General features: G+C 38.9%; 3 protein-coding genes across 7 annotated transcripts in view; 1 reads left to right on the top strand and 2 right to left on the bottom strand.

Moving 5' to 3' along the window:
* PHF10 (PHD finger protein 10) overlaps nucleotides 1–4,876 on the bottom strand; it is an 18,715-nt gene extending 13,839 nt beyond the window's left edge. For 2 of the 4 annotated variants that reach the window (XM_086877874.1, XM_086877872.1), the window contains exons 1-4: nucleotides 4,400–4,876; nucleotides 1,725–1,831; nucleotides 999–1,129; nucleotides 103–186 (exon numbers count right to left, since the gene is read on the bottom strand). In XM_086877874.1, the coding sequence (XP_086734000.1) occupies nucleotides 103–186; nucleotides 999–1,129; nucleotides 1,725–1,831; nucleotides 4,400–4,861 (784 nt within the window). In that variant the 5' untranslated portion in view covers nucleotides 4,862–4,876. The remainder of the gene's footprint in view (nucleotides 1–102; nucleotides 187–998; nucleotides 1,130–1,724; nucleotides 1,832–4,399) is intronic. The other 2 variants (XM_086877875.1, XM_086877873.1) reach the window with 1 other exon arrangement.
* On the top strand, nucleotides 4,095–27,619 carry ERMARD (ER membrane associated RNA degradation). The gene is made up of 18 exons (XM_086877871.1): nucleotides 4,095–4,271; nucleotides 12,687–12,855; nucleotides 13,930–14,069; nucleotides 14,566–14,667; nucleotides 15,817–15,906; nucleotides 16,334–16,431; nucleotides 16,959–17,095; nucleotides 18,400–18,514; nucleotides 19,380–19,482; nucleotides 19,934–19,963; nucleotides 20,474–20,544; nucleotides 21,121–21,289; nucleotides 22,201–22,284; nucleotides 23,106–23,185; nucleotides 23,668–23,796; nucleotides 25,287–25,496; nucleotides 26,403–26,516; nucleotides 27,106–27,619. Exons 2-18 carry the CDS (start codon nucleotides 12,687–12,689, stop codon nucleotides 27,263–27,265), a joined length of 2,001 nt encoding a protein of 666 aa, XP_086733997.1. The 5' UTR covers nucleotides 4,095–4,271; the 3' UTR covers nucleotides 27,266–27,619.
* DYNLT2 (dynein light chain Tctex-type 2) lies at nucleotides 6,125–11,523 on the bottom strand. Of its 2 annotated transcripts, none has more exons than XM_023947503.2 (4): nucleotides 11,378–11,523; nucleotides 8,761–8,910; nucleotides 7,783–7,941; nucleotides 6,125–6,430 (listed from the first exon to the last, which is right to left on the bottom strand). In XM_023947503.2, the coding sequence occupies exons 1-4, from the start codon at nucleotides 11,411–11,413 to the stop codon at nucleotides 6,320–6,322; spliced, it is 456 nt and encodes a 151-aa protein (XP_023803271.1). In that variant the 5' UTR covers nucleotides 11,414–11,523; the 3' UTR covers nucleotides 6,125–6,319. The 2 variants fall into 2 exon arrangements, 1 of the variants encoding a protein (XP_023803271.1); XR_015283423.1 differs by having other exon boundaries at nucleotides 6,251–6,430; nucleotides 7,492–7,941.

The following is a 27,619-nucleotide window of genomic DNA, read 5'->3' as shown; positions in this document are numbered from 1 at the left end:
TCAGTTGAGAGGGATACAATCATTCTCTACCAAACTGAGCCCCCTTTTTCAGTGTCATACTTTTTGTACTGTAATAAGGAGTCTAACAATTTGTTTTCTTACCTAGTGTGCACTGAGTCTCTGTGATAACATTTAGTTCTCTGAGGTAGAGTTTCTCCTTGTGAGATAAATCTCGCCTTTCTAAATCTCAAAAAAAAAACAAAAAAGAGAAATAAAAATGTGTGCAGTAACTGAAACTCTCCCATAAACACTGTCAAAATATTTCAACTGTTTTGTTTCCATGCAGTTAGAGCCTGTATTATACTGCTAATTCCAAGAAACATGATAACTTGATAAAAAACTTTTAAATTTAACAAACAATGTAGGGACATGGTAAATTTTCTTGACCTACAGTAAGTCAAGACCCTGCCTATAGTTATGATTTACAAGAAAACTAAAGAAATCTGACATGTAAGTTCAGATGCAGAAAATTTTAACAAGCACTGAAAGTACAGTCTTTTCTCTTTTACCAAAACTTCCAAAAATAAATTCCCCAACAAAAGAGCCAGCTTTGACAATTCTGAATAACGGAGGCTCAAATACTTGATAATAAATACTTGAACCTTTTAGTATTTTTCCACAGTGTAGGAATGTTGCCACAATTCAGGAAACAGAATAGAGAGATCCAGTTATATAGTAAGAAATCATCAACAAATCACTAAAAATAAAATTAACATCAGTTTTCAAACAGTACCTGATCTAACTGTCTGATCTAACCGTCAAATCAGACTTGTTTGCAAATTTTCATGGCAATATCACAAAGTCTCATATTACTTTGAAAACCAGTGGATACATTTAATTTCCAGTAATGAAAATAAAAAGTACAAGTATAATCCAGGTCTGCTTTTCCTAGGTCTTTTTATTAACAGTCAGCCCATCCCATAACCAAAGAAGCACAGACTACATCCAGACTGTTTAAGGACACACGCTTTTAGAAGAAAAACTTTAAAAATAAATACCTGGATATTTTCTTTTAAAGGAAGTCACACCCAAATATTCACTGACTTGCTCCTGAAGCATATAGTATTCTCCTGTTTCATCAGGTGGCCATTTGTATTCTATCAAATTTTCAGCAGGAAAATAACTATACCTAAACATAAGAACAACATTAGAACAAATCACAACAATCCTTAAGAATACTACTTACATCTCCAGAAATTCAGTAATTCCTACTTATATGTCACTGAAACAGTAGCTACAGAGTTGGACATATACTTTAGAACACTTCAACCTGTTAACCTGTTTCAAAAGTCACTTTGTTACACCCAACCTCACATATATTTCTCTAAATCACCACTTGCCAACATGCTAAGGGACAGAATCTAAAGAAACCACCTGATAACCATCATAATGGAGAGGACACCAGGAAAAGCAAGTACTACAGAGTCAAAATTCATTCAGCATGATTACTACAGTCACCATTCATTCAAGTACACAATGTTTTGAAAACATGTAAACTGCTTCTGATTGCACATCAGATGCAGCACTTTTTGTGGCACTCTAAAATAAAATGCCTTAAAATATACTGGGAGCAATAGACACCTAGGTATTTCTAGGACATCACCTCAGTTTGGAAAGATGGATGAAGAATACACAAATAATGAAAAAAGTACTAACACTTAAGCATGCTGAACAATGAAGTCAGACTTGCAATAGAAAGTGGGAATTGTAAAACACAGTATTACCCAAGGTCTTGGCTGGAAGTTTCACAGCTCCGAGAACTGTCCCCTGAGCCCATACGCCGTCTTTTGGACGGCTGGCTGCCATCATTGGAATTTTCTTCTGTGTCATCCTGAAATGAAAATATATATTAAAAAAATAAGACTACTCCAAAGATAATGTAAAACATAAAAAAACATTGCAAGGCAATCCACAATTTAAATACACTTGAACTGCTAAGCCATTCTAAGACAGTCTTAACAAGTCACAGGGCAGTCTACACAACAAATTTTTCTTTGTTACAAACTATTTGCATGACAGGTGGTAGCCCAGAAAGAGAACGGGGTGGCTTCCCACACGCGGCATAGGCAAAGTTCTGAATAGGCAGAGCTGTAGCTCTGACCATTAAGTGCATAATTCCTGATGTAAACTACCTCTGGCTCTTAATCAGACTAGCACTCCAAACCAAAAGCAAGCACAAAACAAAAACCCCAATTCTTTGCTGAGAGTTGATGCTTGCAAAATCAGGGAAAATATTACCAAAAGCAACACAGGTGTTTATAGGCATACAGTTAAAATAAAAGGAATGGTATAGTTTACAAAAAATATCTGTACAAGCAAGTAGCCAAGACTTGTGTCTTGAGATGAAAAAATATACAGAAGAAAAAGCCCAGCTTGGTATTGCAACAGATACAGAAGAGAACAAAGCTGTTACAAGGGAACATTCAGGCAGGTGTCACTATTCAGATTCCATGTGACCAATAACGAAAGGGAATAAAGAGTGAAGAAGAGGAAAAAAAGACCAAAGCGAAACAAACAGTTCTGTAAAATCTAGAAGACAATGACTCAGTTGATGTTGTGTTTTTCACTGCTTTGTTGTCCCATAATGCTATATAACTCCTATCTGCATCATCAATCTCAAAGCATTTAGTGACCAACCCTGTCTGATCATAATTGAGACACAGCAGAAATCTTTAAGTGAACTGCCTACCGTAACCAGTAGTTGAATCAAAAACAAAACAGTTCTTTAAGTAATTGAATCTCTAAAGCGGAGCAGAGTGAAAGAATCAATTTCCTAACTTCTGTGAAAAGTTAAAGCAAAGGGAATTAACTTGTCAGAAATAAATGGATCAAGCCCAACTATATTTCCTTATTTAATAATGACAACAATGATTATTAGGTCTACCTTTGCTAATGTCTTTCATTCTAGGATGTTTTACTTAACATATGACTTGAAATATTGATTTAAAAATATTCCAGCAAATACATTACTTTTATTATGCAACACTTCACAATGTTATAATCAGGACAGGCCATAGGCAAAAAGCATTTGTCTCCTGAATTTTTGGCTTATTTCTTCTTTTCTGCAATTTTTTAAAAATATTTTTCTTCCTACTCAAGGAGCAAGAAGAACATCTTTCACACAGTAATAAAAACAGGAAAGCAAAATTTAATGAAACTGTGTTTTCTTAATGCAGCCTTCCTTAAAGCAGTGTGTAGTATCTCCACTCACATTACCAGTAATGCCACTTCTTAGTATTGCTGAGAATACTCTGTATGAACTCAGACTAACAAAGCAGCAGCCCCCAGTCAAAACACTGCATGAGAGTATTTTGTGACACAGATGTCTCATGAGTAGTTAATTTCTACTTCCCACAAGAATACTAATACACTCCAAATTCTTTTAACTGCTAGAAAAAAACCTGAACAATGCCAAAGCAACCCTCTGGTACACCAAAACTTTCAGGAAACTTCAAAACGTCTTTAAAAGACACATCTCAACCTGACAGTTCGGTGGAAGTGCCCGCTATCTGTTTCTCCTCTCACTTTGTATTCATTTATTAAACTTGGTACTGTTATAAAGTATGAGTATCCAGAACATAAAGAGATCAGCACTCTCCATTTCCATATTTGCTTCCTTCTTCGCTTAAAATTTCACCAAGTTCAATCACAGTTCAGTTCGTTGCAGACGACTTAGTTTATGAAATGAAAACATTTGCATTCTATAGACACAATGCTGCTCAACCACCTTTACTGTTCAAAAAAAAGAAAAAAAAAATAATTGATAGCTCCGTGGCTCTGTTTACATGAAAAGACAAACACTGCCCAAAAAAGTCCCTATCTCCCTGAAAACGCATGTTTCCGTAAAAAACTTGTTAGTCCTTACGAAACACGGTGACGTTACAAACTTCTGGTACCTCTATCACTGTCAAGATCGACGTAACGCTCCTTTATGAAGCGATCGAGAAGCCTGAACTACCCGAGACGCGTTCCAAAGAGATACTGCCGATCTGCGCCGGGAGCCTTTGGCGCCACAAGTGCCCCCGGTGCCCGGGATGGGCGGGAGCAGCCGGCGGGGCCAACGCGGAACTACCAGCGGCCAGACCCAAACTTTCCCGGCTGCGGCGCTGCCGCGGTGAGGACTCAGCTGCCGCGCCGCCCCCGGGAAGACGCCGAGGGACTTTGGGGAAGGAGGACGGCCCCGGGCAACCAGCCCCAGACCCGCGTTCAAAGTTCGGCCCGGGGCGCGGGAGGCCGCCCGCCGCCGCCCGGGCCCCCCGGGAGGGCGTGAGGTGAGCCCGGGGCGGGCGGGTCGGGTGGGAGGCGCGGGTCAGGGCACCCAGGCGCGGGGGCCGCGCGAGGCCTCCCGCCGAGGCGGCTGTTGCGCCGCAGCTCCGCGGCCGCCGCTGCCCGCTCTCACCTTGAGGGACTGCGCGCCAGGCGTGGCCGGGTCGCTGTCGCAGAGGCGCGGGGACAGCACGGCCGCCATGGCCGCCGCCGGCTGGGCCAACAGGAGCGACGCCGCCGCCGCCGCGCGACCGGGCCTCGCGCCGCGCCCGCCAGCCCCGCCCCCCCGCGCCCTGCGGGGAGCGGCAGCGGCCCCTACCGGCCAGCGCGCGCACGGGCGCGGCGGCTCCTGCTCCGCCCCCCTCCGGGCAGCCCGCGGCGACCCCGGCCCGCGCCGCCGGACCGGCACCCGCACCGACCCGGCACCGCCCCGCGGGACCAGCGCGGGGGACCCGCCACCGCCGCCTCCGCCGCCGCGCCCTTCTCCTCCTCCTCCTGCCGCCGCCGCTCGGGCGGCCGCGCGGCCCGGCCGCGAGCGCGGAGCCGAGCCGCCGCGGTAGCGCTTGGGCAGCAGCGCGGGGCGGAGGGGCAGCATCCCCCGGCGGGGTGGTCAGCGCCGAGCGCAGGAGCTGGCACCCAGCAGGGCCGGGCTGCTGCGCTCCGCCGGCAGGCTCCCGTCTCCGGGAACGTCAGCCGGGGACGAGCTACGTTTGTGAACCATCAGCCCCCGCAGGAGGGGGGTTCGGGGGGCGGGGGGCGCACTCGGAGGAGCCGCCACGAGCGCGCTCGCCCCTGCGACGGAGGGAGGGCGCGTGCGGCCGCTCCCCGCCGATGCGCGGTCGCGCCGAGCCGGCTGCGCGCCGGGCTGCGCCGCCTCCCGGTGCCGGTGCCGCCGGTACGAGTACGGGCCAGCGGAGCCGAGGCGCAGCCCTCCCTACCCACCACGGGAACGACCCCCGTCCCGGGGACTGGTTCGGCGCGCGCACCCGCCCGCACGCAGCCGGGCCCCGTGGGCGCGCACGGCCCCGCGCCGGCGAACAAAGCGCACGGCCGCGCCCCAGCCCCGGCGCCGCCCACGGCCGGGGGCTCCCCCGTGTGCGCCCACCCGCGGCCCGGGCTGCTCACCGCCGCTCGAGGTTTGCCCGGCTCCAAAAGCGCTCGAGCGCAAGCTGGCCTCGGGGCGTTGGAAAGCACCGCCGCCCCGTTCGCGTTTGTTCTCAGCTCCCAACAATAAAACGGACATGGCAAAGGCACCAGCGCTGGATTTCTGCGCACGGCAGATCCAAAAGCTGATGTCTACACACTTCATAGATCTGCCGGAGTCTCATTTTAAAAAATACAATCGCCGCTGCTCTTGCCAGTTACGGACCAATTCTCAGTAGCCTGGCGACTGACCCCATCGTCTTCCTGCCACTGCCACCAGAAGCCCCTAGACCAAAGTGACCTAACTCGCTCAATTCAGTATTTGTCCACCAAGCAGACCCTAGGCGATATTTAACCGAAGGTTAACACCCGGAGAACCTAATAACTGAACTTCATTCAGGCAAACGGCTGGAAATTTGCACAAGCTCCTAGGACTGCAAAACACAGCTTCCCTCCCAGCCAAGTTTTGAGGTACACTAGCATTTTATCATAGATACCAACTATGAAAATAAAAAATGAACACTGCTTTTTCTTACAAAAAGCATGCTTTTAAGAAAACTGATACCTGCAACTACATGTAAGCATTGGTTAACAGTCCTAGGCACCCAAGAGAGGAGCAACATTCAAAATTTTGCAATGTTTGGCCTTACACCAGCTGCTCCCACTTCCACAGCAGAGCATTACAACAGATGAAGCCCATATGTACTCAACTGTAAACATTTCCAAAGCAGGTTTACAGGGTTTTTTTTTTTAAACAGAGCAAAACTGAACAAAATTATCTCAAGTGTACGTCTGTTTGAATGTGCCAACAGCAACTGGACAAAAACAAATACTAAAATAATGATGCTTTGAAAATTTTCAAATATACCACGTATTGTGATGCAGGAGTGCAGCTGTGACTTTCAGAGTTTTAGTCGTAATAACAAGCCATTACCAAAGCCAGTGCAATAAATGTATCGGTTTCACATTTAGCTGAAACCCAAGTGTCTCTTTGATCATCCCAGAGGCATCTGCTGGCAACCTATCAAGATAAAAGACAAAAAGGTACAAGTGAACCTATATACAGCAGTTTTACTATTTCTTTTTAAAGATCACACAGCATTATCTAAATGCTAATCTAATCATATTAGGAGAGTTACAACTATTAACAACAATGCAAAAGTTGAATAAAATTAACAATTCCTATTCGATGTTAAATATATGTTCTTGCTTCACAGTACAGCTCACACCCAGAGAGATCCAAAACTCTCAACACCAAGCCCCCAAATCTCTCTGGTGTTCACTTGTTACAATTTAACAAACTGTAGAGCACCCCTTCAAAGGCAATAGAATGTCTGTGTGATTAGACATTAGTTTTGGGAACATAGACAACCAAGAAGTCACATCCCCCACTCCTCCATCTCCACCTTACTCTAGCTTACTTCAGCTTACTTGGAACCATTTATCGGGCTCTCAGCCTTTTTGATAAAATTGTGTTCAAAGCCAAACTGTGTGAGTTGATGGCTGGAATAAACATATTCCTTGGGAGAAAAAAGTTAACTTGGACCACTTCACTAATCTGCTTGTACCTGCAGCTCCTCAGTCAAAGCACCCCTTAAGAGGCACCATACTGTGAGACAGCACCAGAAAAGCAGAGAGATGCAGGCAACTCATAAACTGCATTTGGTACTAAAGCTGAACCCCTCAAATGTTGTTTCATGTAACTCACTAAACAGGTTGGTTTCAATCATGTTTTAAGAACTGATGATAAACACTCCAAAGCAGAAGTGCTCTTTTGCTCTTTGACACTTTACTAGACAGATAAAAGCATTCTGAATGCCAATGGGAGCTTGGAGTACTAAATTTATACACCAACGCAGCAAAATCCAGAATCTTTTATTTTAGGTATTCCAAGTTCAAATGATGTTGTTAATTTGAAGTCCCAGGAACATGTCTGGTGGCAACATCAGTTACCATCCCCTTCCTTGCCACCCTTCTGTTCCGTGTCACCCCCCACTACAACTGCACAGTGTTTTGCACTGAATGTGAGAACCCAAATGGAGATCCAAGTACACTGGACAGAGAAAAACAAAATTCACTGACCTCATGGCACAGCACGCAGCAGAAACAAGTGGGTGACAGGGCACTGCAGTAGGGGCTGTTTACCACTTACTGAACACATGAAGACGAAAACCTTCAGAGAGTTAGGCAGAATCACAGCAGCACCTTGAATTGTCACCTGGGATACTACTACCCATAGAGAACTTAAAAGCTTCAGGACCACCTCAAACAATTTAAGCTACTGAATGTGAAAGAACACCTAGAATGTAACACACAGTTCTAAAAGTTGTTTTTTCATTTTCAACAGGTGTAACAAATAATAAGTTTGCTTACAATCATTGCCTGGTTTGCCTTTTCCACAATTAGCACTGATACCACATACTTATAACGGTCATAGTCCAATTCCTTCACAGCCTTTAATATATCTTCTGAGACTGAAGCACACAAGAAGGGACCAGAAGCTCCATCATATGTGGCTTCTTGTAGTTTATTCTGTCAAAAACAATTTTGAAAGATCTTAGTTTTCATCCCACTAGTCTTTTGCAAAAAATACCCTTTACAGTCATTTTCATTACAAGAACATGAGAAGAACTAGTGAGTTGAAAAAACCGTACAGACGATGGTCTCAAACAGCAAAGGATGCACTGCTCTGAGATGTTTTATCTGTTTTTTTGAAGGTGACACACATGCCCAGCCAATCTCCATTTAACAATCAGGAGTGATTGTTATTCTCCATTATTTGGGCTCAGTTCACTGGAAAACAGTGCTACAAATATCTGTTCCAAATATCGAAGATATGTCTTCCAGACAGCTGAATTAAAAAGATCTGGTTATAACTGTTCAAAATACCACTAACAGCTTTGGATTATCAGAACAGATTGTTCTCTTTCATTTTTGCTTAATTTGTGTACATAGCAGTCTGACTGTTAAGGATACCAAGTAATTTTATGCAAGTCCTGTGATATTAGCAGAATTAATAGAAATCCACAAATTGGATGTCATGATCTTTTGCTAACTGGATGTTTTGCAGATTATGGTACTTTGAACTGTGTTGTAGCTCAATTCGATTTAAAAATTGCTAAAGTTTATGATGCGTCAGCTTCACCTAAACAGCACATGCACAGCAGTGACCTTGCAGGGGCCTTTCTGCACTTTCCAAAACAGAGTCCATTCACATTACACTCATGTGCCAAAACTCAAAAGACTGCAGAGATTTATGCATGTTTAAGTTTGTGCAATATTCACTGTTCCATAAATACTTCTGCAAGACAAGCTGCCTTTGCAATGAGACAATTAATTTAAATACTATACCGTTAGTATTGCTTGAGCTTTGTCTCTTATTAAACTGTCCTGAACTTTAGTACGTGGCTCCAGTCTGTACGTGTTACGGCCTTTTGGCTTTGCCTTTTCTTCTGCTGGAGCCGTGCCTGAAGCATCCTGATATGTCTTTTTTCCTTTTGACTGTACAAAATAATAAAAAAAAAAACCCATACCACATGTCAATATTTTAGAATTTAAGGACTCTAAATAGTACTTTATGGTGTACAATTAAGAGAAAAAAAAAACAATTAGTCTTGGAATATGTTAACAAAAACCGCAGAAAGCTAGAAGCTGGTTATCATCCTCTGGCTGTTCTAACACTACTGGTTTGCTTGAAAATGGAAAAAAAATTGACCTCCACTCAATTTTAAATTATTTTCCAGCCAAATCCAACTGAGTTTTGTATTTAAACTCATTAATCATGTAGATCATATTAGCATCCTGAATCCACTCCCTTTTCCAAGTAAAAATACACAGATATTAACATATCTATTGAAGAATGTTAGCCACAAGCTTTTCATTCAAACAGCCAACCTAAAATACAGACTTAGTTCATTTATTACTTCATTTTACTTGTCCTTATTCCTTGTTACTAAAATAGTAGCTTATGTACTGATGATTTAATTTGCTCATTAAAAAAAAAAAAAATAAGGAAAAAGTAAGCTCCAGCGTGCAAAGCTTTGTAATTTTGCTTGAAACTTAAAACCAGATCTCTGAAGCTCGTGTTTTCTCCCCATCCAGCTGTGTACTCTATCTCTTCAAGACACACAGCAAAACTTGTCCCTCTATGAATGCAAGAAGCAAGTCTGATGTTGTGAAAAAAAGGTCACCACAGTGGCTTAAAACAGAACTGTGAAATAGTAACAGAGACAGAAAAGCAAAAGGAACCAATGGGTTCATAACAAATGCCACAGGCAATGGTCTTCAATATCAGCTAGTTCCTAACAAACCACTTCCAAGTTTCAGTGACTCTTCAGTCTTGGCTCCACTTCCTGACTACTTCTAGAACTTAACATGAGAGAAAATCATCAGTTCCTTTCCAGGAGAACAGAAAAGAAGTCAGAAATGAAATAACATCACAATGCAGGCTTATGCTAAGAAGTACAGAAAAAGAGTCACTTATGGATAATATAAAAGTCTAATGAGAATTATTTTAGAAGATGGGCTACTGAGGGGCTCACAAATCTTTCCATCTGAGGAGTTTTAAGAATCAGGGAAGAAATGCAGTTTATTTTCTATGAAATCACTTGCACATTAGTTCTGCCAACAACTGTGGACATTACTTAAAAGTGTCCTCTAGTTCCTAAAAAGAATGATGCTGGCAGCCTTAGTGCAAATTGCCTGCTAGTGCTTGTTGAATCTGAATAGCACTTACTCTAAAAACACAAGGACCAAACACAATTGCACTTAGCTTGTGAACACTCATTATCTACTAACTGCAAACTCAGATCTCAAAAGACTACATGCTCATCACATGTCACCTAACAGAAGAAAAAACACCTCAAGTCTTGCAGCTGAGGTCTTCAAATGAGCATCCTCATCCATGTGAGTAGCAATGAACTTGTGAAAAAGGGCACACTCCAAACTGATTCTTTGCTGACATGGTTCATCTGGACCTACACTACCTTTAACCTCTTTCATTAATGATGGAAGAAAATTCATGTCTACAGCACACAACTTCTAACAATGCTGATACTTAAAAGTTTACCTGCTGTTATGAGTGACGGGAGTTTTCATGATCACTTACAAGAAGTCATTGCATTTACTAATGAGGCAACCAAAAACCTTGATTTCTCTATAGACGTGGCTAGTAAATAAACCTACTTCCGTGTATCACTGTATAGAATACACAGTAAAGCCCCAAGTTTTAGCACAACGTTGCAATTGCATTTCTCTAATATATTTGAAGAAATACTATTTGTTTGAAATATTGTGAAAAAAAATTCTCAAAAGTTCAAGAACTGACTGCATTTGAGCACTTGACCAAAAAACGCCTGTAGTTAGGTTGCTCAGCTGGAGTACATTGGCTTAACTTTGGACATATGGAAGGAAGTATGCTAAGAGGGGAAAAAAAAGGCTTTTGCTATTTAAATGAAATTCTGTTTGTTAGTAAGTCCATTTTTAACAACCAATGGGTTTTAGTTGTTAAAACAAATAGGAAAGAATTCTTGTTTATTCCTTCAGAAGACAGCACAGCTTCTAGTTTAGAGCAGCACCCCGAGTTGGAGGTGCCCCACCAAAGGGAGAAGCACCCTTTTCTTTACCACCACAGCAGCTCAGCCTCCCAGCGCCTGAGCCAGCACGCCAGCCGCCAGGGTACGAGCGAACGAGGCACCTGGCCGAGCAGAAAGATCCGAGCTATCCCATACCAGGCACTAAACAAGAAGGAACATCATTCCTGATCCCAAGTTTCTCAAGATCACAGGCACCTTTTAACCCACGTTCTCCACGCCCCATCCTTCCCTCCCAACTGGAGCGCTGCAGGCCCGGTCCGGCACCCCCGCCTCAGTCGGGCATCACACCCCTCCCGCGCCGGGGCCGCTGCCCGCCCCCGCTCCCGGGGGTGCCCCAACCCCCGGAGCTGCCCCTCGCCCTGGCGGCCGCTCACTGTGTCTTTATCCTGGCGCTTTTTCCCTCCCTCCATGGCCGCGGTCCCGCTGGGCGGAGTGCGGCGGGCCGGGCCCTGCTCGCGAGCCGGCCGTGAGGCGGCGCGCGGGCGGCGGTAACGGAGGCGGCGGCGGCCATGGCGGGGCGGCGGGCTCCGCGCCGGGCCCGGGGAACGGCCGGTGCTGCGGCCTGGGCAGGGGAGGGGACAGCGCTGCCCTGCTTCTGCCAGTGCCACCGGGGCTCGGTGACCTGCTTTCCCTGCAAAGGTCACCGCCCGGCCCCGTGCCCGGCCCGCTTTACATAAGTAATAGTAATAAAGGGTGGCGGCAGTCGTGCCGGTTTTGCTCTGGCCTTCTGTTCCTGACAGTGAAACGGCGAACGGGAAGAGACACAAATTAAGATGGATTGAATAGGTCTTAGGAACATTGTAGATTTTTAAATTACTTTTTCTTTAAATAGCAGGTAGGTATTTCAGATGGCAGCTAATAGCGGTTCCCGATGGGAACTGTTACCCTTGCTCAGTGCTGATACCTATATAAATATTTCCTCTTTCCTTGAAGCTGTGAATTCAGAAATTACATGTGAGGGTCAATTCTGCCACCTAATTAGAGAGGAAAAAATGTTTTTATTTTAACTTTAATAGGGTATTTTTCATTATTATTAGTTGTGGTACTTCATTATCGAGCAATTTCTTGTCTGCCTGTTTGTTTTTTAACTGAATCAGAAGCATTTTCATCCTTATTAACACGGGCGGTTTAATCTGTGCAATTTTAAAATTCAAATGTGCTCTTCTGTATTCATCAATTTTTCTTCTTAGACTAAGGTGGAAATCGCATGAATGCTTATATTGCTACAGAATTCACCTGTTCTTCCTCTGCCTCCCTCCAAGGATCTTGCTGATTGTAAGGACTGATGCTCTTGGTTTACTTGAAGTAGCATCAGTTTCTCTGCAAGCTCAGAGATTAGGCAGAACATATATAAACTGGGATATTTTGCTTCAGTCTATCTTGTCATGGTTTCAGTAGATATAATCATTCTGAAATTCACCCTCCTGACCCTGTGAAAACAGAGCAACGCTTTCTTTCAGTTTTACAAAGGTGGTTCTGCTTGAGAGTTCTTCACGTGCGCGGGTGAAACTTGCATTGCAAACCCAAATGGCTTGTTTACAGACGCCGTATTACTGTCTGTGTAGCTGTGCTTATGGGTATGTGTCACCCCAGGACAGTATATTTTACTAATTTGTTTTTGTTCTTGTGTGCATTCATGATACAAGGATTCTTTCTGTGAGTGTGTCTGTGTGTTTGTTCTAGATGGCCTTGCCAGACTCGGTCACTACTTGCCTTTCTCAACCTGTGCATTATGCAATTTGCAAACTTGGATTTGAGAAGAAAGACGCCTATGATATTAATAATATTTTGTCTGGAGATGGGAAAGTATGTTGGCAAGCTGTTACAGAGCATGTGTGTTACCTTGAATCAGGTTGGTGTTTACCTGCCGTAGTAGTGTTGCATTTAAGAGTGATGCAGAATTTCAGTACAGTTGATAGCAGTCCTAGCTGAGTTGTGACAGCTTGTTACAGTACTGCATTAGCTCTGCCGCAGATTACAAATTACAGAGTTCATATCTACAAAAAACTTTGAATTTTTCATCTGCATTTGGTTTTTGGCATTTGCTGGCTCCTAAGATTTGTGTAATTTGTGCCACCTAAGTAGCTCCTACTTTGCCTTCATCTTGCTTAACATGCCTGTAACATAAGGGGTTCACTTCTGCTTCTCTCCAACCCTACAACTGCCTTGTTCTGTGTTATTATATTCCTTTTGCCATCCATATTGCTGCTGTTGCTTCTGTTTGTGCTTCCCAACTGAAGAGTGGTCTTGTTTCCCTTCTAAGTATAATAGTTTGTAGCTGTTTTTTAACCAAAACAAAGTATTTATGACCTGGTGAATTCATTGCATTTTAGTTTACCAAATTGCATTATGCAGGCTCTGTTATTAATTTCCAGAGGTGGTAAAAATATCTTTCAGAAAACCAGAAGAATTTATTTTCCTGTAAAAAGTGTCCCACAAAAAAGAAGCAGTGATACCACTCTGTAAGGTACCACATCCATCTGCCTTTTTTAAAGGCAGTAAATGGTGCAATTTGACTCCTGCTGAGCTTCCACTAGCTTCCAGCCTGATATATGGAATTTCTACAGAAATTCTACTGTGTTCTTCACATTTCAACAAAAGCAGAACATAATGATCCTATTTACTTCCATATTTTCTTGTGTCAAGTTTTTGTTGGGGTAGAATTTTTGATTTGTTTTTCGTTCTATTTGGAGAAGGTGCTTGATCTTACCTGGTTTTTTATTGCAGTTTTACTTTTCAATACCTTTTCTGTGTGGAGTTTTGGACAGTAAATTGTATTTTATTGCTTGTGCTAAAATAGTCAGGATGAAATTGTCTGTGCTAAATATGTAAACAAACTGTAGTAGGTTTTACCCCTAGTGAGTTTTAAAATATTAGACCTTCAGGAAGATTAGTAGCCTAATCACCTTCTGTTTTTCAATTTAAGATCAAAGCATGGATTATATCAACAGCATACGATCATTAGGACCTGTATGTGAATCTGTTAATTTGTATTTCAAATCTCTGACCAAGGAGCAATTTGTAATTCAGTATGCGTCATGGTTCCACTGGACAAACTGTACAGAGGTATGGAAATTTCTGTTAACAGTTCGTATTTTGGCACCTGAACCCTTTGTGGAAGTTTGGTGTGAGAACACAGAAGAGATATCCATGAACCAAAATGCTTAGAATTTGTAATTAATTGTCTTCCTCTGATAGATGGTTGTTTGTAATTTTTCTGACTTTGTAATTAGATTTTGTATTAGACAACATGAGAAGCTTTGGGCCTGTTGTAATATTAGTTTGTAGGATTTTGTTTTCCTAATAATCTGTACCTACTATGAAGTTTTACCTTGTAAAGTTATTATAGATAATTTTATAGATGTAAGGCACTAGATATCAAGAGGTACTCTAAGGAAATTTCTCTCCAGGCATCTACACTTCATTTCTTTGGCATGGTTTTCTTTCTACATTTGCATAGCAGCTGTCAGGGAGGAATATTTAGGTTTCTTTGTGCTTTTGGCAATGTGATCTTTCCTTTTGAATACTGAATACAGCATTCTTCCGCTCCCCCATCATGCAGGTATTTCTTGAAGTGTTTGATTTTTTACAAGATACACAAGCTACAGAAGTTGCTCTTGGCTTAATGAAACTAACATCATGCTTGGAGAGAGCCTTGGGTGATGTAAGTGCCAGCATGAGGAGTCTATCACAGGTTTGGCTTTATAAAATGGGAATGAGCTCTTGGATTTAATTGTACATTGAAAAAAATGATATTACCCTGTACTCTAGTAGTACACTAATAGCCCACATCCATTTTGAGTTGGACAGAGGTTCTTTCCTGGATCCAGTTGTGCTAGTGGAGACATATGTTGGGCTCTTTCATCAGTGCTTGTAGGGTTGCTTGTGTGAATGCTGTTACTAGCTGATTTAATTAGGAAAGAGAAGAGTTTGATTAATCAGTGTACATATAGTAGGTCTTTATTAGTTTGATTTATTTAACTGAAGTGGGGCAGCATAGCTTCCACAGAAGATCTGATGGTGTATGAATTGTGAGGGGTGGCATGCAGCTGGGAAAACGGGCTGCTGGGTAACTTGTTTTCTAGGGAGAAGGGAGAAACAGCTACTTAAGCAACTTCTGTTCTTGGGCTGTTTTACAGCCAGGTAAGTTAAAATGGCTGGTTGTTCAGTATCTATGAGGAGCTCTGGAGAAGGAAATGACAGAGAAGGAGCAATGGGTTAACTTGCAAACCAGTTTTCCCAAGTGTGGGGTGTAGTAAGTTTTGCAGTAAATCACCAAAGAGTGGAAAAAAAATGTCAGGGACAGTACAAAGGATGGAAGGTGTGATAGCGGGTGAATCTTGAGATGCTAAGATTGTCCAGCAAAGATAAAATCTAGTTTAAAGAACAGTCTAAATCAGAAGACGAACCACAAGTCTCCTCCCTTTCACAATGACAGAACCCTTTTGTTCTATTTTAAGAACAAAATACGTTGTCCTTGGTAGAGCTTATTCCCTTAGTTACATGTTCTTGTTGTGCCTTATTGGTTTTTGTGGGATTTTTTGGGAAAAGTAGTATATGTAGAGACCCTGTGAAAAGTCTAACTATGGTCACATAAAGTAAAATATCCACTCTGCTGATATGTTGTCTAAATTTTAATTTGTCATGCAATTACAGAATTTAAAGCCTTTTTAAGGATTTGGTAGGTTTTGTTTGATTAGTGTTTTTACAATAATGAAAATGGCTATTGGGTAAAATAGTCAAGGTATATGTTTGAAATACAAAGAAGCATACTAAATTGTTTATTATCTGTTCTGCTCTTTTGTCTTAATAGGTGTATTTACTTAAGGGTAACGATTGTCCTTTCCTTCTGAGGGACTTGCTTGCATCTGAGCAGCTTGCAGATGTCTTTGGACAAGCTGTGGTAAGTGCTTAGTTTTGAAGTAAGGAATAACTACTGAGCTGGTTTTCTTTCTACCAAATGTACCTTGTGTTAATTTGCATTAAATTACCCTGGATTTATACTACGAGAAGTAAGAGCTAAACTTGATTTCATTTGTTTGTCTGTCATAACTGTTTGGGATGTCTAATAACTAATTTGATTCTTCCCATATTATAGTCTATATCCTGTACAAATTAGCTGAAATGTTCTCATTCAGAGAATACTGGGAATTGCAAATAATGAATTTCTGTTACTGTGACAAGTGGTGGCCAGTCATCTTGACAGTAGGCTTTGTAGCTTCTCAATAATTTCTGAACTTTTCTGCCAGAGAAAGGTAATAAAAGTAAGGGTAAGAAAGGGAAAAATAAATAGATTTCTTCATGCAGTAACTGCTTTGTTTATTAAATAGATGAATGTTCTGAGGGTATTCATTGGATCTCCACATGGTCTGAACCTTCGTAATGTTTTGTGGCATGGGTTTGCATCACCACAAGAAATTCCTGCCAAGTAAGTTACCAGGAAAAAAGCACTCTTTTTCTTACCAGTCAGACTTGTGAGTTCTTGGAAAGTGGTTAGTAAAACTTACTTCTCTTATGGGAAAAAAAACTAAATTTCTTTTGCTGCTTTTGCTTCTTTTGGAAATGGATGTCCATAGAATACTTCAGCCATTACGAACATGGCCAGTGTTAGGTCCAGTAGGTTTTGTGCTATTAGGGAAAAAAAGAAAATTAACTTTTTTTAAGTCAGAGCAGTGAGTAGTAACTTGTAACAAAAGACAGATGGAGTAGAAAGAGGAGCAGCAGCAACTAGTGTAGAATACAGTGATGCTTTTTTTCTAATTCTACTCCTTTATTTTTTTTCATGTTTGGGAATGCAATTAATTATTTCATACCTTTACTTAGATAGGGAGTGTATGTTCTGGGTGTTTTTTAAAAAAGCAAATAAACCTCTTTGTTCATAAATCACAAGTGTTGGTTCTTTGCAAAACATGTCTTTGTATAAGCTTTTCTAATATATTGTGGTATTCTCCCCAGATACTGTGCTATGCTGCTTTTTTTAACTGCAGGATTGGGTCAGTTGTTACAAACTTATCTTCTGCAAACCAGAGGTGTTTTAGTACATCGACCTTATGTGATCTTCATGAGCTTAGAAGAGCTTGATGCATTCCCAGGCAAGTATTTAACCACTAGCAAATTTTTTATTATCCTGAATTAGCTATTATTTCCTTTTCCAAAAGTACTGTTGAAAATAATGCGTTTTCCAGAGTTCCAAGATTAAATCTTAACTAAGATACCTGTATACACCATCATTTGATGAACCAATCATGCTTTAGGGCAACTTCTTACTATGTAGACAGTTCACTGACTATTGAGTAAAAAACTACTGCATTCTAAAATAATTATAATACATTGAAACATAAAATGTGTCTGCTTCTAAAAGATTTCAACTATATGTTACATTTTTTTCATTATGAGAGTTAATTTCATGTAACAGTCATTTAGTTTGCCTTTATGAAATCTAACTTTTTTCAGAATCTATGGGTTCCAGCTACAAGGGTCCCAGCAGGAGTGCCTTGAGTCTTACAGGGAAGGTAGTGTTGAAACAGTAAAAGATGGTGACACATTTCCACTTTATAATGCTTTTCTCAGGGAAGGATTTAAAGTCTCAGATTAAACTTTGCTTTTCCACAGACCTTGTTTGGTTTATTCCTACTATTTTAAGGAAACAACAGCATATAGGAAATCTTGGTGTCAGTGGTGATCATGGTCAATTTGTGCTACATAATCAGAACATCTCTCCAAGAAATTGAGGCAGGGCTTTTGGGAACCAAATCAAACTGATAACATTCCAATAATTATGTAGTATAAATCCTATAGCTGTTGATTTGCTTTGAAAAAACATCTACTGCAATCAAGTTACACTTACCATTTTAAGCCTTCTCTTGGATACAACATCTATAATGTGAATTTTTTTTAAGTGTGGGTTTCATTACATGGTAACATTGAACTATGAAGAGTTAATTTATTATGCTGTGTTTTCAACACAGAAAATTGATGAAATAGGAACAATGTGCTCATGTTCAAATGTTCATACTACTGTACTGATTCTGGCTGAATAGAAATTATTCTTTTATATGATACTTTTTTAAAGTATCTGAAGTAGGTAGAGAACAACTCGACAGAAGCTAGGTCCAGTTGCTATGTTGTCTTTCAACAAAAAAAAACAAAACATTACTTTTTTAATGGGTTTTACTTGGTAATTTTATATTATCACCAGAAATGCAATCTTACATATTTAAATTCTGATCTAAAATATAGCTACTGTTGTACTTGCATAATTAAAATAAATTGGATAACCTTTAAATCTCCCTTTACAAATGCTGAAATAATATCATATTTTCAGTGAAATGTTTAAAGTTCATTAGTAAAGTGTAGATTATATGTAATTTTTCAATGTTGATTTTTTAACTTGCAGATCTTAATAATGAAATACTTTCCATAGCTGAAGAACTTGTAAAACTGTCCAGTTTTGTATTAAAAATGATGTTACCATTTTGGATCGCTGCTTTACGAGCTTTCAAGCAAAGCAGGTGAGATTTTTTAATTATTTTTTTTTAATAGAATCTAAAAAGAATATATTCTGTATTTTTACATCTGCATTTGCAGATATTTCAAGTCTTCGTACTAAATTACTTCACAGCATTGTTATGCTTTGTTATGGTGTTCTCTTGGAAAACTTGTTGAGTTATAGCTTTGTTTTGTGCCACCTAAGATTATAAACTATATTTTGAAGCCCAAAAAGAGCTGTTTGAGATATAGCAAAAAGGGGACATTTACAAAGCATGTGGAAATAAATCTTCATATGTTAAATCACACATATTTTGAATTTAAAAAAAAAAGTGTATTGTTTTGCTTTCCTCTCCCATGCTCCATCTTTTTGTGAGTTATTTTGGTCTCTGAGCTTGAATTCAGTGGTCAGTTTCTCTTTGGCATGGGTAGTTATTTATTGTTTGTTTACAAAGTGCATTAGAAAGGAATTTTGTCAGGGTTGTTTGGCCCAACACTGTAACTCTGAAATGGTTTAATTTATAAGGAAGAAAAATATCCTTTGGATATCTCTCTACAGCTTCCTGAAAGGTGGTTGTAGTCAGGTGGGGTTGGTCTCTTTCTCCAGACAGAACAAGACAACATAGTCTTAAGCTGTGCCAAGGGAAATATAGGTTGGATATTTGGAAAAAGTTTTTTACAGAAAGGGTGATAAAGTACTGGAATGGTCTGCCCAGGGAGGTGGTGGCGTCACCATCCCTGGATGTGTTTATAAAAAGACTGGATGTGGTGCTCGGTGCCACGGTCTAGTTGTGGTGTTAGGGCTGGGTTGGACTCGATGATCTTGAAGATCTCTTCCAACCTTGTGATTCTGTGATTCTCTGATTCTGTGATCTGTTACTTTTTCAGGTATGCTGACAGTGTGATTCTCTTACTTCCTCAGCTGGAAGTTGGACTTAGATGGCTCTTCACTACAACTAATAAATGTCCAAATCGGTTGCTAACAGCAGAGGTAAACCTTTGTCTAAAGTAAATTATGATTTAATGCTTACAATATTTGCAAAATCATTATTCTAGAAGCGTAGTGTCTATAACCACTGTATTTACAGATTTACCCCACAAAATTTCAATCCATTTTGGAATGTTATTTACAAATATCCAGTTGAGATTCATGAATGCCTTTATTTTTTTTTTAATGTCTGTATCTAAAAAGGACTGGAAAAGTAGTGGAAGATTAGTGTTCAGAAGCTGTAGTTCAGGGTGAAAAGCAGGACATGATGTCTTTGTTTTAAAAAACTCAGTACAAAATCCCAAAGTCCCCTTTTTTCATTCAAAATGGGACTTTTTTGCTATTCATGCAACTCTGGTATCTCATGCAAATGAATAAACTAAAGTTTTATATACATGCCTAGTTAATCAGTTTTATTTGAAAACCAAATAATATTGTTTGTGTTTTGTTCTAGTCTTCTGCTCTCTACACCACTTTTGATGAGGTACTGTGATATTTTTTAAATATATACCAGTGTCAGAATTTAAACCATGCATGTTTCCCATTACTAGAGTTTAAAATCCACTTTCTTTTATTTGATATGGCATTATTTCTAACTTTTCTAACTTTTTTTTTCAAATAAAAGTGGATGGACAGTAAACACTTTAAATTTGTAATGCTCCAGAAAATATGAAAATTAAAACAAATTGTAATGAACCGACTAATTTTTTCTGAATGTTTTTACCTCAAAATTCATCACTCCACAGAAACAAACATTGTGCTATTTTTCTTAGATTCACTTATTCCAAATAAATATTGGCAGCATAAATCCTCAGTTTTATGAGTTGGTTGGATTATTTCAAGCTGTTTGCCAGTAATAATTAGGCATCTTGATTTTAGAATGGCAGAAGTAATCACATCAGATTAGGAAAACTACTTTAGTTGGTGTTTCTTCTTTGATTATATGGTCTTCAGTAATTTAATAGGTTTCTATTCAAATTGCTTTTTTTTCTAGATGCTAAGAAAGCATTTGGATAATGAAGAAGTCAACCAGCTACCTCTAGTTCTTGAGGAGCCTGCCATGGAAAGTGTTTTGAAAGTGTTCTAGGGTTTTGTCATCGTTGTCTTTTGTTTGTTTTTTTCACTTAGTAATAATCTTTATGATATGCCTAATGCTTATTTATTTCATATGAGCATGCCTCACACAGAGTAATTTCAAGCTTCTTTCTGAGTGCTTGTGGGACACATCTTGTACTATCTGGGCAGATAGAATAAAAATGTGGCTCAAACCTACCAGAGCACATTCTGCATCTTACTACCCAAACAGATTGTGAACAGGAGAACTAGGGGTGCTGAGTTTAGAGGGTTTTTTGACAGTGTGGGGCAGTTCTGAGGTTACGGTCCTGTTGCCAGAGGCAGTGGGGCTGTGAAACACCTGGGACACAAAGCTGAAGGAAATCTATAGTTAGCTGTCAAAGTATGGAATGTATATTACAAATATAGTTTGCACTGTTTTGTTTTTCTGAATACCTGAATGCCCCAATAATATAGACATGGTCACATACTTGTCTTTCAGAAATATTCTATACACTGAAGATATTCAATTCTGTGTGAATACACATAGAATAGAATTCTGTATAGTTGGTGTGTGTTTCCACAGGACTTCCTTTGGGATTTCTTGAACCACCAGGAAGGTCCGCGCATAAGAGATCATTTAAGCCATGGAGAGATCAATCTAGAAACATTTCCCAGAGAAGTAGCTAACCAGATGGTTGGATTTGCTATTACTATTCTCTGCAGATTCTCAGATGGGGATATGTTTTCTCTGAAGGTAGGGAGCAGTATTTTGTTCTCAGAAGGTTTTTTTCTTCAGTTATTTTGGATACCAAATATGATTTTAGATTGAGTTTTATGACTGAATCTTTCTTGAAAACTGCTTTTTGTGCAAACGAAATATTCCTTCAAGTAAAAAAATCGTGAAAGTATGGTTTTACCTAGTTTTTCAGTGAAATAAATACAGAAAGTTTTACAAACTGTTACCCTTTCTTGCTGTACCTTAATTTGGGGGATTAATAAGGCCTTTATTCACAAGGTTGATTTGTAAATTATAACGATTCCACTTAATTTTGTCAAATTGTATTGATGAATTAGCCTGTTCATCTGCAGAATTATCTGAAGGTATGTAGAACATCTGTAGCTCACCCACTGAGGTATGTAGTGCGTAGTTATCAAGATTTTCTTTTCCTCAGACACTGTAAATAATAGTGCCTTGCTAATGGAAGTGTTATTTGTATCTGTACTTACACTATGAATTTGTAAACATTTTTTGCCTAGTACTATATTTCTCAATATTAGAAATTACTGTGTTTGCTCTCCCCAGTTTCCTGTTTATATTTGGAATTACTTCTTTCAATATCACACAGCAACCTGTGAGATAAATCTTGCATTTATTAGTTGCAGCTCTTTTTTAGTATCTCAAGACGTATTGTGTGCTTCTGCATGAAGAGAATATTTGGTTGCTTTTCTATCAGCTGCTGTCAGGTTTCATAGTTAAAATATGTGAAATAAAGCTTTAATCACTCACTGTGCTGAATAATTCTTTCAGCCCTTAGACATTTGGAAGTGTTCATTGACATCAGTGCTATAGGTGGCATGCATAAAATGAAGTTTAAGTCTAGGTCTGCATATGATTAGGACAGCTTAGAGAAACGGTTGTGTATTTTCTGTGATCTTGTACATCAGGAACATGTGGTCATAAAACCACTGATGAACTGTGCAAGTTGCTACCAATCTCGATTTCATCCAATTTCCCGACTCAAGAAACAGGTAGGTACTTCCTTCTGTGAAAGCATTGTGATCCTTAAAATTGTGAATCCTCAAAATTATCTAATTATTTTCTTCATGCTTTGATTGTCCTAAAAAACGTTCAAACCTTACATATTTTTTATTATTTTTTGGTGTATTTTTCAAAACATAAAGGAAATCACAGTTGCTAAAATGAGATATAATTATGCACACTCCTGCTAATGCAACTGATACCATATTTGTGATAAATAGTTAAATAGCTTTATTCTTACCTGAGTGTTTGCTTTTCTGTCATTTTCTTAATCATCTTATGCTTTTTATGTCAGGAACACTGCTAGGTCCTGTCTCCAGTAATCTTGGATTAGGCTATTACTAAGCTTTTTACTGGTTTTTTTTATTACTTTACTTTTTACTGAAGTCCAGCTGATTAAGTTTCTGGTAGCAAAATCTGCTTTCCAATGTTGTGGTAGTCCTCTCCATATCAGTTTAATGAACTGCTTAAGGATTTTTCTCTATTGATTTGAGATAACAGTATACATGTTTAGTTCTTTTACTTTTCAACAGCATTCAAACAGTGTGTTACAAAAGTCATGTTAGTTATTTTTTTATATTAAAAAAGCCCATAAAACACTAAATTAGTTCATTCAGCTAATGTTTTAGCATGGAAGTGTACATCCAGACTTTTTACCCTTAACATAAACCTTAACTAATGAAGTTGGCTTACACAATTATGACTAGTGAACACGTAACTTACTGCCTGCTTCAGTTTTATTCTAAACGGGCTACTAAGAAAAGTATGTCAAAGTCTATACTTTACAAAACATTTTTCATACGTTTTTAAGGTGCTGGAATGTATGAGGAGCATCCACTTATGGCCTGAATTGCCAACAGTGCCTGAGGAACAAGGGCAAAAGATTAAAGGGTATGTATGTGCTGTGTAAGATCAGCAGATATAAAACAGCAAATAATTCCTTATTCTGAGAAGAACTTGGTAATCAGTGGGAAACTTTATATGAGATATTTGTTAGAAAAAGAATGTAGCATTTTATTATTATTTAAAAAGGAGAAAGTCATTAATAATACCATTGGAGGATATTGTACTTGATTAGAGCTGAGAGAAGAGAATGCATCTATCATATATTCAGTATACTGTAGGCTTTTTATGAATGGAGGATTAGGAGGGGTTCTGAAGATTGCTGACACTGAGAAAAGGTGGCTTTAGTTGGAGAAATAAAATCATACTTGTAAGGTAGAGGGAAAATAAATTATATTAGTGTAAGAGTGGACACTGAATACACTGCTGTCCAAAAAAATCTTCATATTGATCTATGCCATTTAAGAAATAATGAGTACTGAACAATTTTATATTCTCAAATCTTATTTTTTTTCTCATTTGTTTTCAAGGTTGGAAGGAAATGCTGAAGCTGATTCTTTAATTTCTATGATATCTGAAATTGTATCTCAGTTGCAGCATTATATGCCGCAGAATTGCTGCAGTTCAGATGATCCTATCAATAGTGTCCTAACAGAGAGGTGAGTTTGATGCCCTCCTGGTTCTCACTGTCAGCATCTACTTGAAGCCCAACGTAAGAACTCTTAAACTTAAGTTATCCTGTCCCTGTTTGCATAGAAATGCTTGAAATGTTGTATGCACTCTTCTAGTGTTGCTGCTGATTTAATCTGAAAATTCTAGAATTTCAGCTGAATATCATCTTCAAAATAAGGATGAGACATTGTACATTTTGATATTACAGTAGAGTTTTTACTTGGAAACTAGCCTGAAAAAATAACCTTTTTTTTTTTTTTCTGGACCATGAAAGCAAAATATTTTAACTATTTGTGTACTTACTAGATTAGGATGGTTTTAGTCTGGTTTGTGCTAAAACTGTGTCATAAATTCATTTTGATGTTCATGATGTCACAGCTGTGTGTTGCATTCAAAATGGCAATCACTGCTATGCAATTCTGTTCTTCATGCTTTAATATCAAGATTCAGAAAGAGAAAATATGTTGTTACACTTTGTGTCAGACTTGGAGGTATGTTAGTTCCAGTTGCATCTGACTTGGAATTATCAAAATAATTTGACTTTTAATTGCCACTCTTAGAGCAGCCTTAAGAGTCCCATGAATGAATATGTTGGAACAAAACGCTTCTAAATCAAACCCATTAGACATGGGTGGTATAGAGCAAAGAGGAGTCTGTTGCTTTAGTTATGTAACATGTGGGTCTTCTGCTTCCTACCCACCAATCTGAAAATTTATCCTTTGGAAGAAAGAAGCCTAATTATTGATGTGTTAAACTCTGTTCTTAAACTTTTCTGCCTTTATCACTTCAAATCATTATTGTTTTGCTATCTCAGGGATAAACTGAGCCATGAGGGAGATTAAGAAACACTTATATTTTTATATTTATTTATAAGAGCAGAGTGTTTAAAGTGATGTGTGACACATTAGTGTAGCAGATGTGACAGCAGGAAGATATTTGTGTGCTTTAACAAAGCATGGTCTGGTGTGGTGTTGATTAAAAAAAATGGCTTCACCACCTGCATTTTACGCAATGTTAAGTCTGCTTCTTGTTCTGCTTAGAAGAAAGACCACACACTAATGGGAGTACTAATTAATAGCATTTGTTTCAGTGAGTTTTATTATGGTGCATGTTAATTCATTGTGAGTTGAGCTATGGTGGGAGGCTTCAACCACAGGCCTGCTGTGATTTGATGTGTTCAGTGTATCATTTCAGCCAGGCAGTTTTGTTTATTGTGGTTGTGTTTCTTTGATCTGAAATGGGAAACATATTCATCATAACCAGTTTTGCATTTATATTCAATAAAGTGATAGAAAACACAATCGGTATTCCTACTACACAGATCCTTGCTTTTTTTCAGTCATGAGGTAAGGGCAGTTTGTTTCCAGGTTTTCTGAATTAAAACATTATGAGTTAAACCGCACTTAATAAGAAATGTATCCTATGTTAAATCCAGCTAACAAAAGATTGACGCTAAAAATCCCTTCCTGTTTTGGAGGCTGCTGGTGGAACTTTGTGGTACACGGGTTTGCACGCTGTATTCCCCACGACCTGTCCTGGAAGTAGTGGTGGTACTCCGCCAAATAAGCGCGCAGTGCCATCAAGTGTCCCAACAGGTTATTGCCGGCGCTGGGCTGAGATACTCGCAGTGGGTTAACAAGACTCTGCGTTCTCGTCAGAGGCACAACTATCGACGGATGCTAAACAGGTTGGCTGCTGGTTTTGCTTTACTCTGTGGTTAGGTTTATGGGAGAATGGCTGCACGCTGCTGTTGCTACCTTTCAGTGGATTCACTTGGAAGTTTAAAGTCAAGAGTGTTCACGTGTTCTTGTTAACCATTTCAGAGTCAAGTGTTCACCAAATTTCTATTAAGTAGCAATATTGAAATAACAAGAAAATCTCAAATTGGAGAATAATTTAAGGGGCATTGCTAGATTATGTCACTGTAAATTACAAGATTTCAAATTAATTATTACTTGAACATTAGTTTGTTGGTTGTTTTTTTTTTAGTTTCTGGCTTTTCCTGTTCAGGTATATAAATGCCATTGAAGTTTTATCTGACTGCAGTAGGTTTAACTGATTTGAAGATTTTATCTACTTTAATTTGCTGCTTTTTGTCATTACACCTGAATCAGTCTCTTAATAGATAGAAGAGATTTAAATATTCCATTAATTTTTTCCTAATCATAGGGACTTTCCAGAGTTTTATAAGTATTGTGTTACTGGCAAGGTTATGTTCTAAAAATGTTAACCATATTATTTAAGAAACATAGCTTAAACTGACAACTGACGATACACATTTGTGATTCAGTTGAACTGTAGTTTATTATCTATGGATTAATGGGACCTTGCTTGACAAAGTTTTTTGTTTAAAATCTCAGATGTTTGTCTTCTTTTCCCCTCCTCATTTTCAGTTTATAGTCTCTGTTTACTTTCCTGGGATTTGCACTGCTTTTTGCTGAAGAACATTTTGTAGTCTTTTTTTTCCCCCGACTTTGCAATATCCCGTAATTTAGAATGGGTGCAGAAGTCTTAATAATTGTTTTTAATATTAATGATTTTTTTTTAACTTGGTTTTAGTTTGTTCATTTAAGTATTTTTATTTTCTTTCTAGCATTAAATTTTTGTCTCCAGTGTTGCGGCTCATCTTACTGTTGATTACTCTGGAACTAGTCAGTGTTCATTCAGTTTGTACAAAGAATCCTTTTGATTATCAGCAGTATCTAAAGTGAGTATATAAATTTACTTTATAAAAATAGGAATTGCCCCAGAATTCCTTTCTGATATGTACTGTTGAGATTTTTAATCATTATAGTCATAATTTTACCTTGGACAATGTTCACTCAGGAGCTAAAATAACTTCATGGAAGTGTAGATAAGGAATATTAATACATAAAAGTTGCATTTAATATGTTGCTGACTTTACTTCTTTTGTGTTAATTAACAGCTGGTTGGGTATCACATACGTTGTGAAACATTTGACCAAGAAAGCAAAGGAAGCCATTTGGGGGAAACTCTGTCACACATTTGGTCACTGTGTTCTTTCTATGGTGGTGTTAATTGCAGTTCTGAAGATCTTCCCATCTTACTGTGAGAGGGAAGGAGTGGTTCTCCAAATGTAGAGCAAACCGTAATGTATTGGTCATCCAATCCTCCTGAAGGAGATTTGGAAATTTGAAGATGTTTGCAGCTTTAAGTCAGGCATTGCAATATTCTTCTCTTCTCTTTCTTTTTTTTTTTCTTTTTTTTTAATAATATATTTTTATTTCTCTTTTTAAATCCTTAAAAGAGTTTTTCTCTAATGTTATTTCTTGTAGATTTTTGAAGTCAGTCTTGCAGTACACTGAGAACTTGGTGACATACACAAGTCTTGAGAAAAACAAGTGGGATGAAACCGTGGAACTTACAAAGAAGACTTTGATAAAAATAAGGAAAATCAGTGACAGAAAGCTAATGTTAATGCATCTAGCTACATGAACTAAATGGGTTTATGATTGTCTGGACATTATTACATCCAAACAGTTACAGAGACCTCATATTTGTTAAATCTAATTCAAAGATAAACTTCATAAGTCATTATCAAATTTCAGATGCAAAATTTACTCTTTTTATCAGAAGGTAGCTGCTGATACTGGAGATAGATGATCAAGCTTCCAGAGAATGGGTTGTTTGTCAAATCCACTGGAAAAGATTTACTGTGAAATAAGTCAGGGTGATAGAAGTTCTACTGTAAATAAATCTTGAGTTTTATTTGATTTTTTTATATTTTTTTTTATTTCTTACTATACTGAAAAATAAGAAAAAAGTGTGAATAAAAGCTCTGGAAACTTT

Source organism: Cyanistes caeruleus, chromosome 2 (genome assembly GCF_971803275.1).
Source record: "Cyanistes caeruleus chromosome 2, bCyaCae1.hap1.1, whole genome shotgun sequence".
NCBI lineage: Eukaryota > Metazoa > Chordata > Aves > Passeriformes > Paridae > Cyanistes > Cyanistes caeruleus.
The sequence above is the reverse complement of the archived record's forward strand: the minus strand, read 5'-3'. Positions and strand labels throughout refer to the sequence as shown.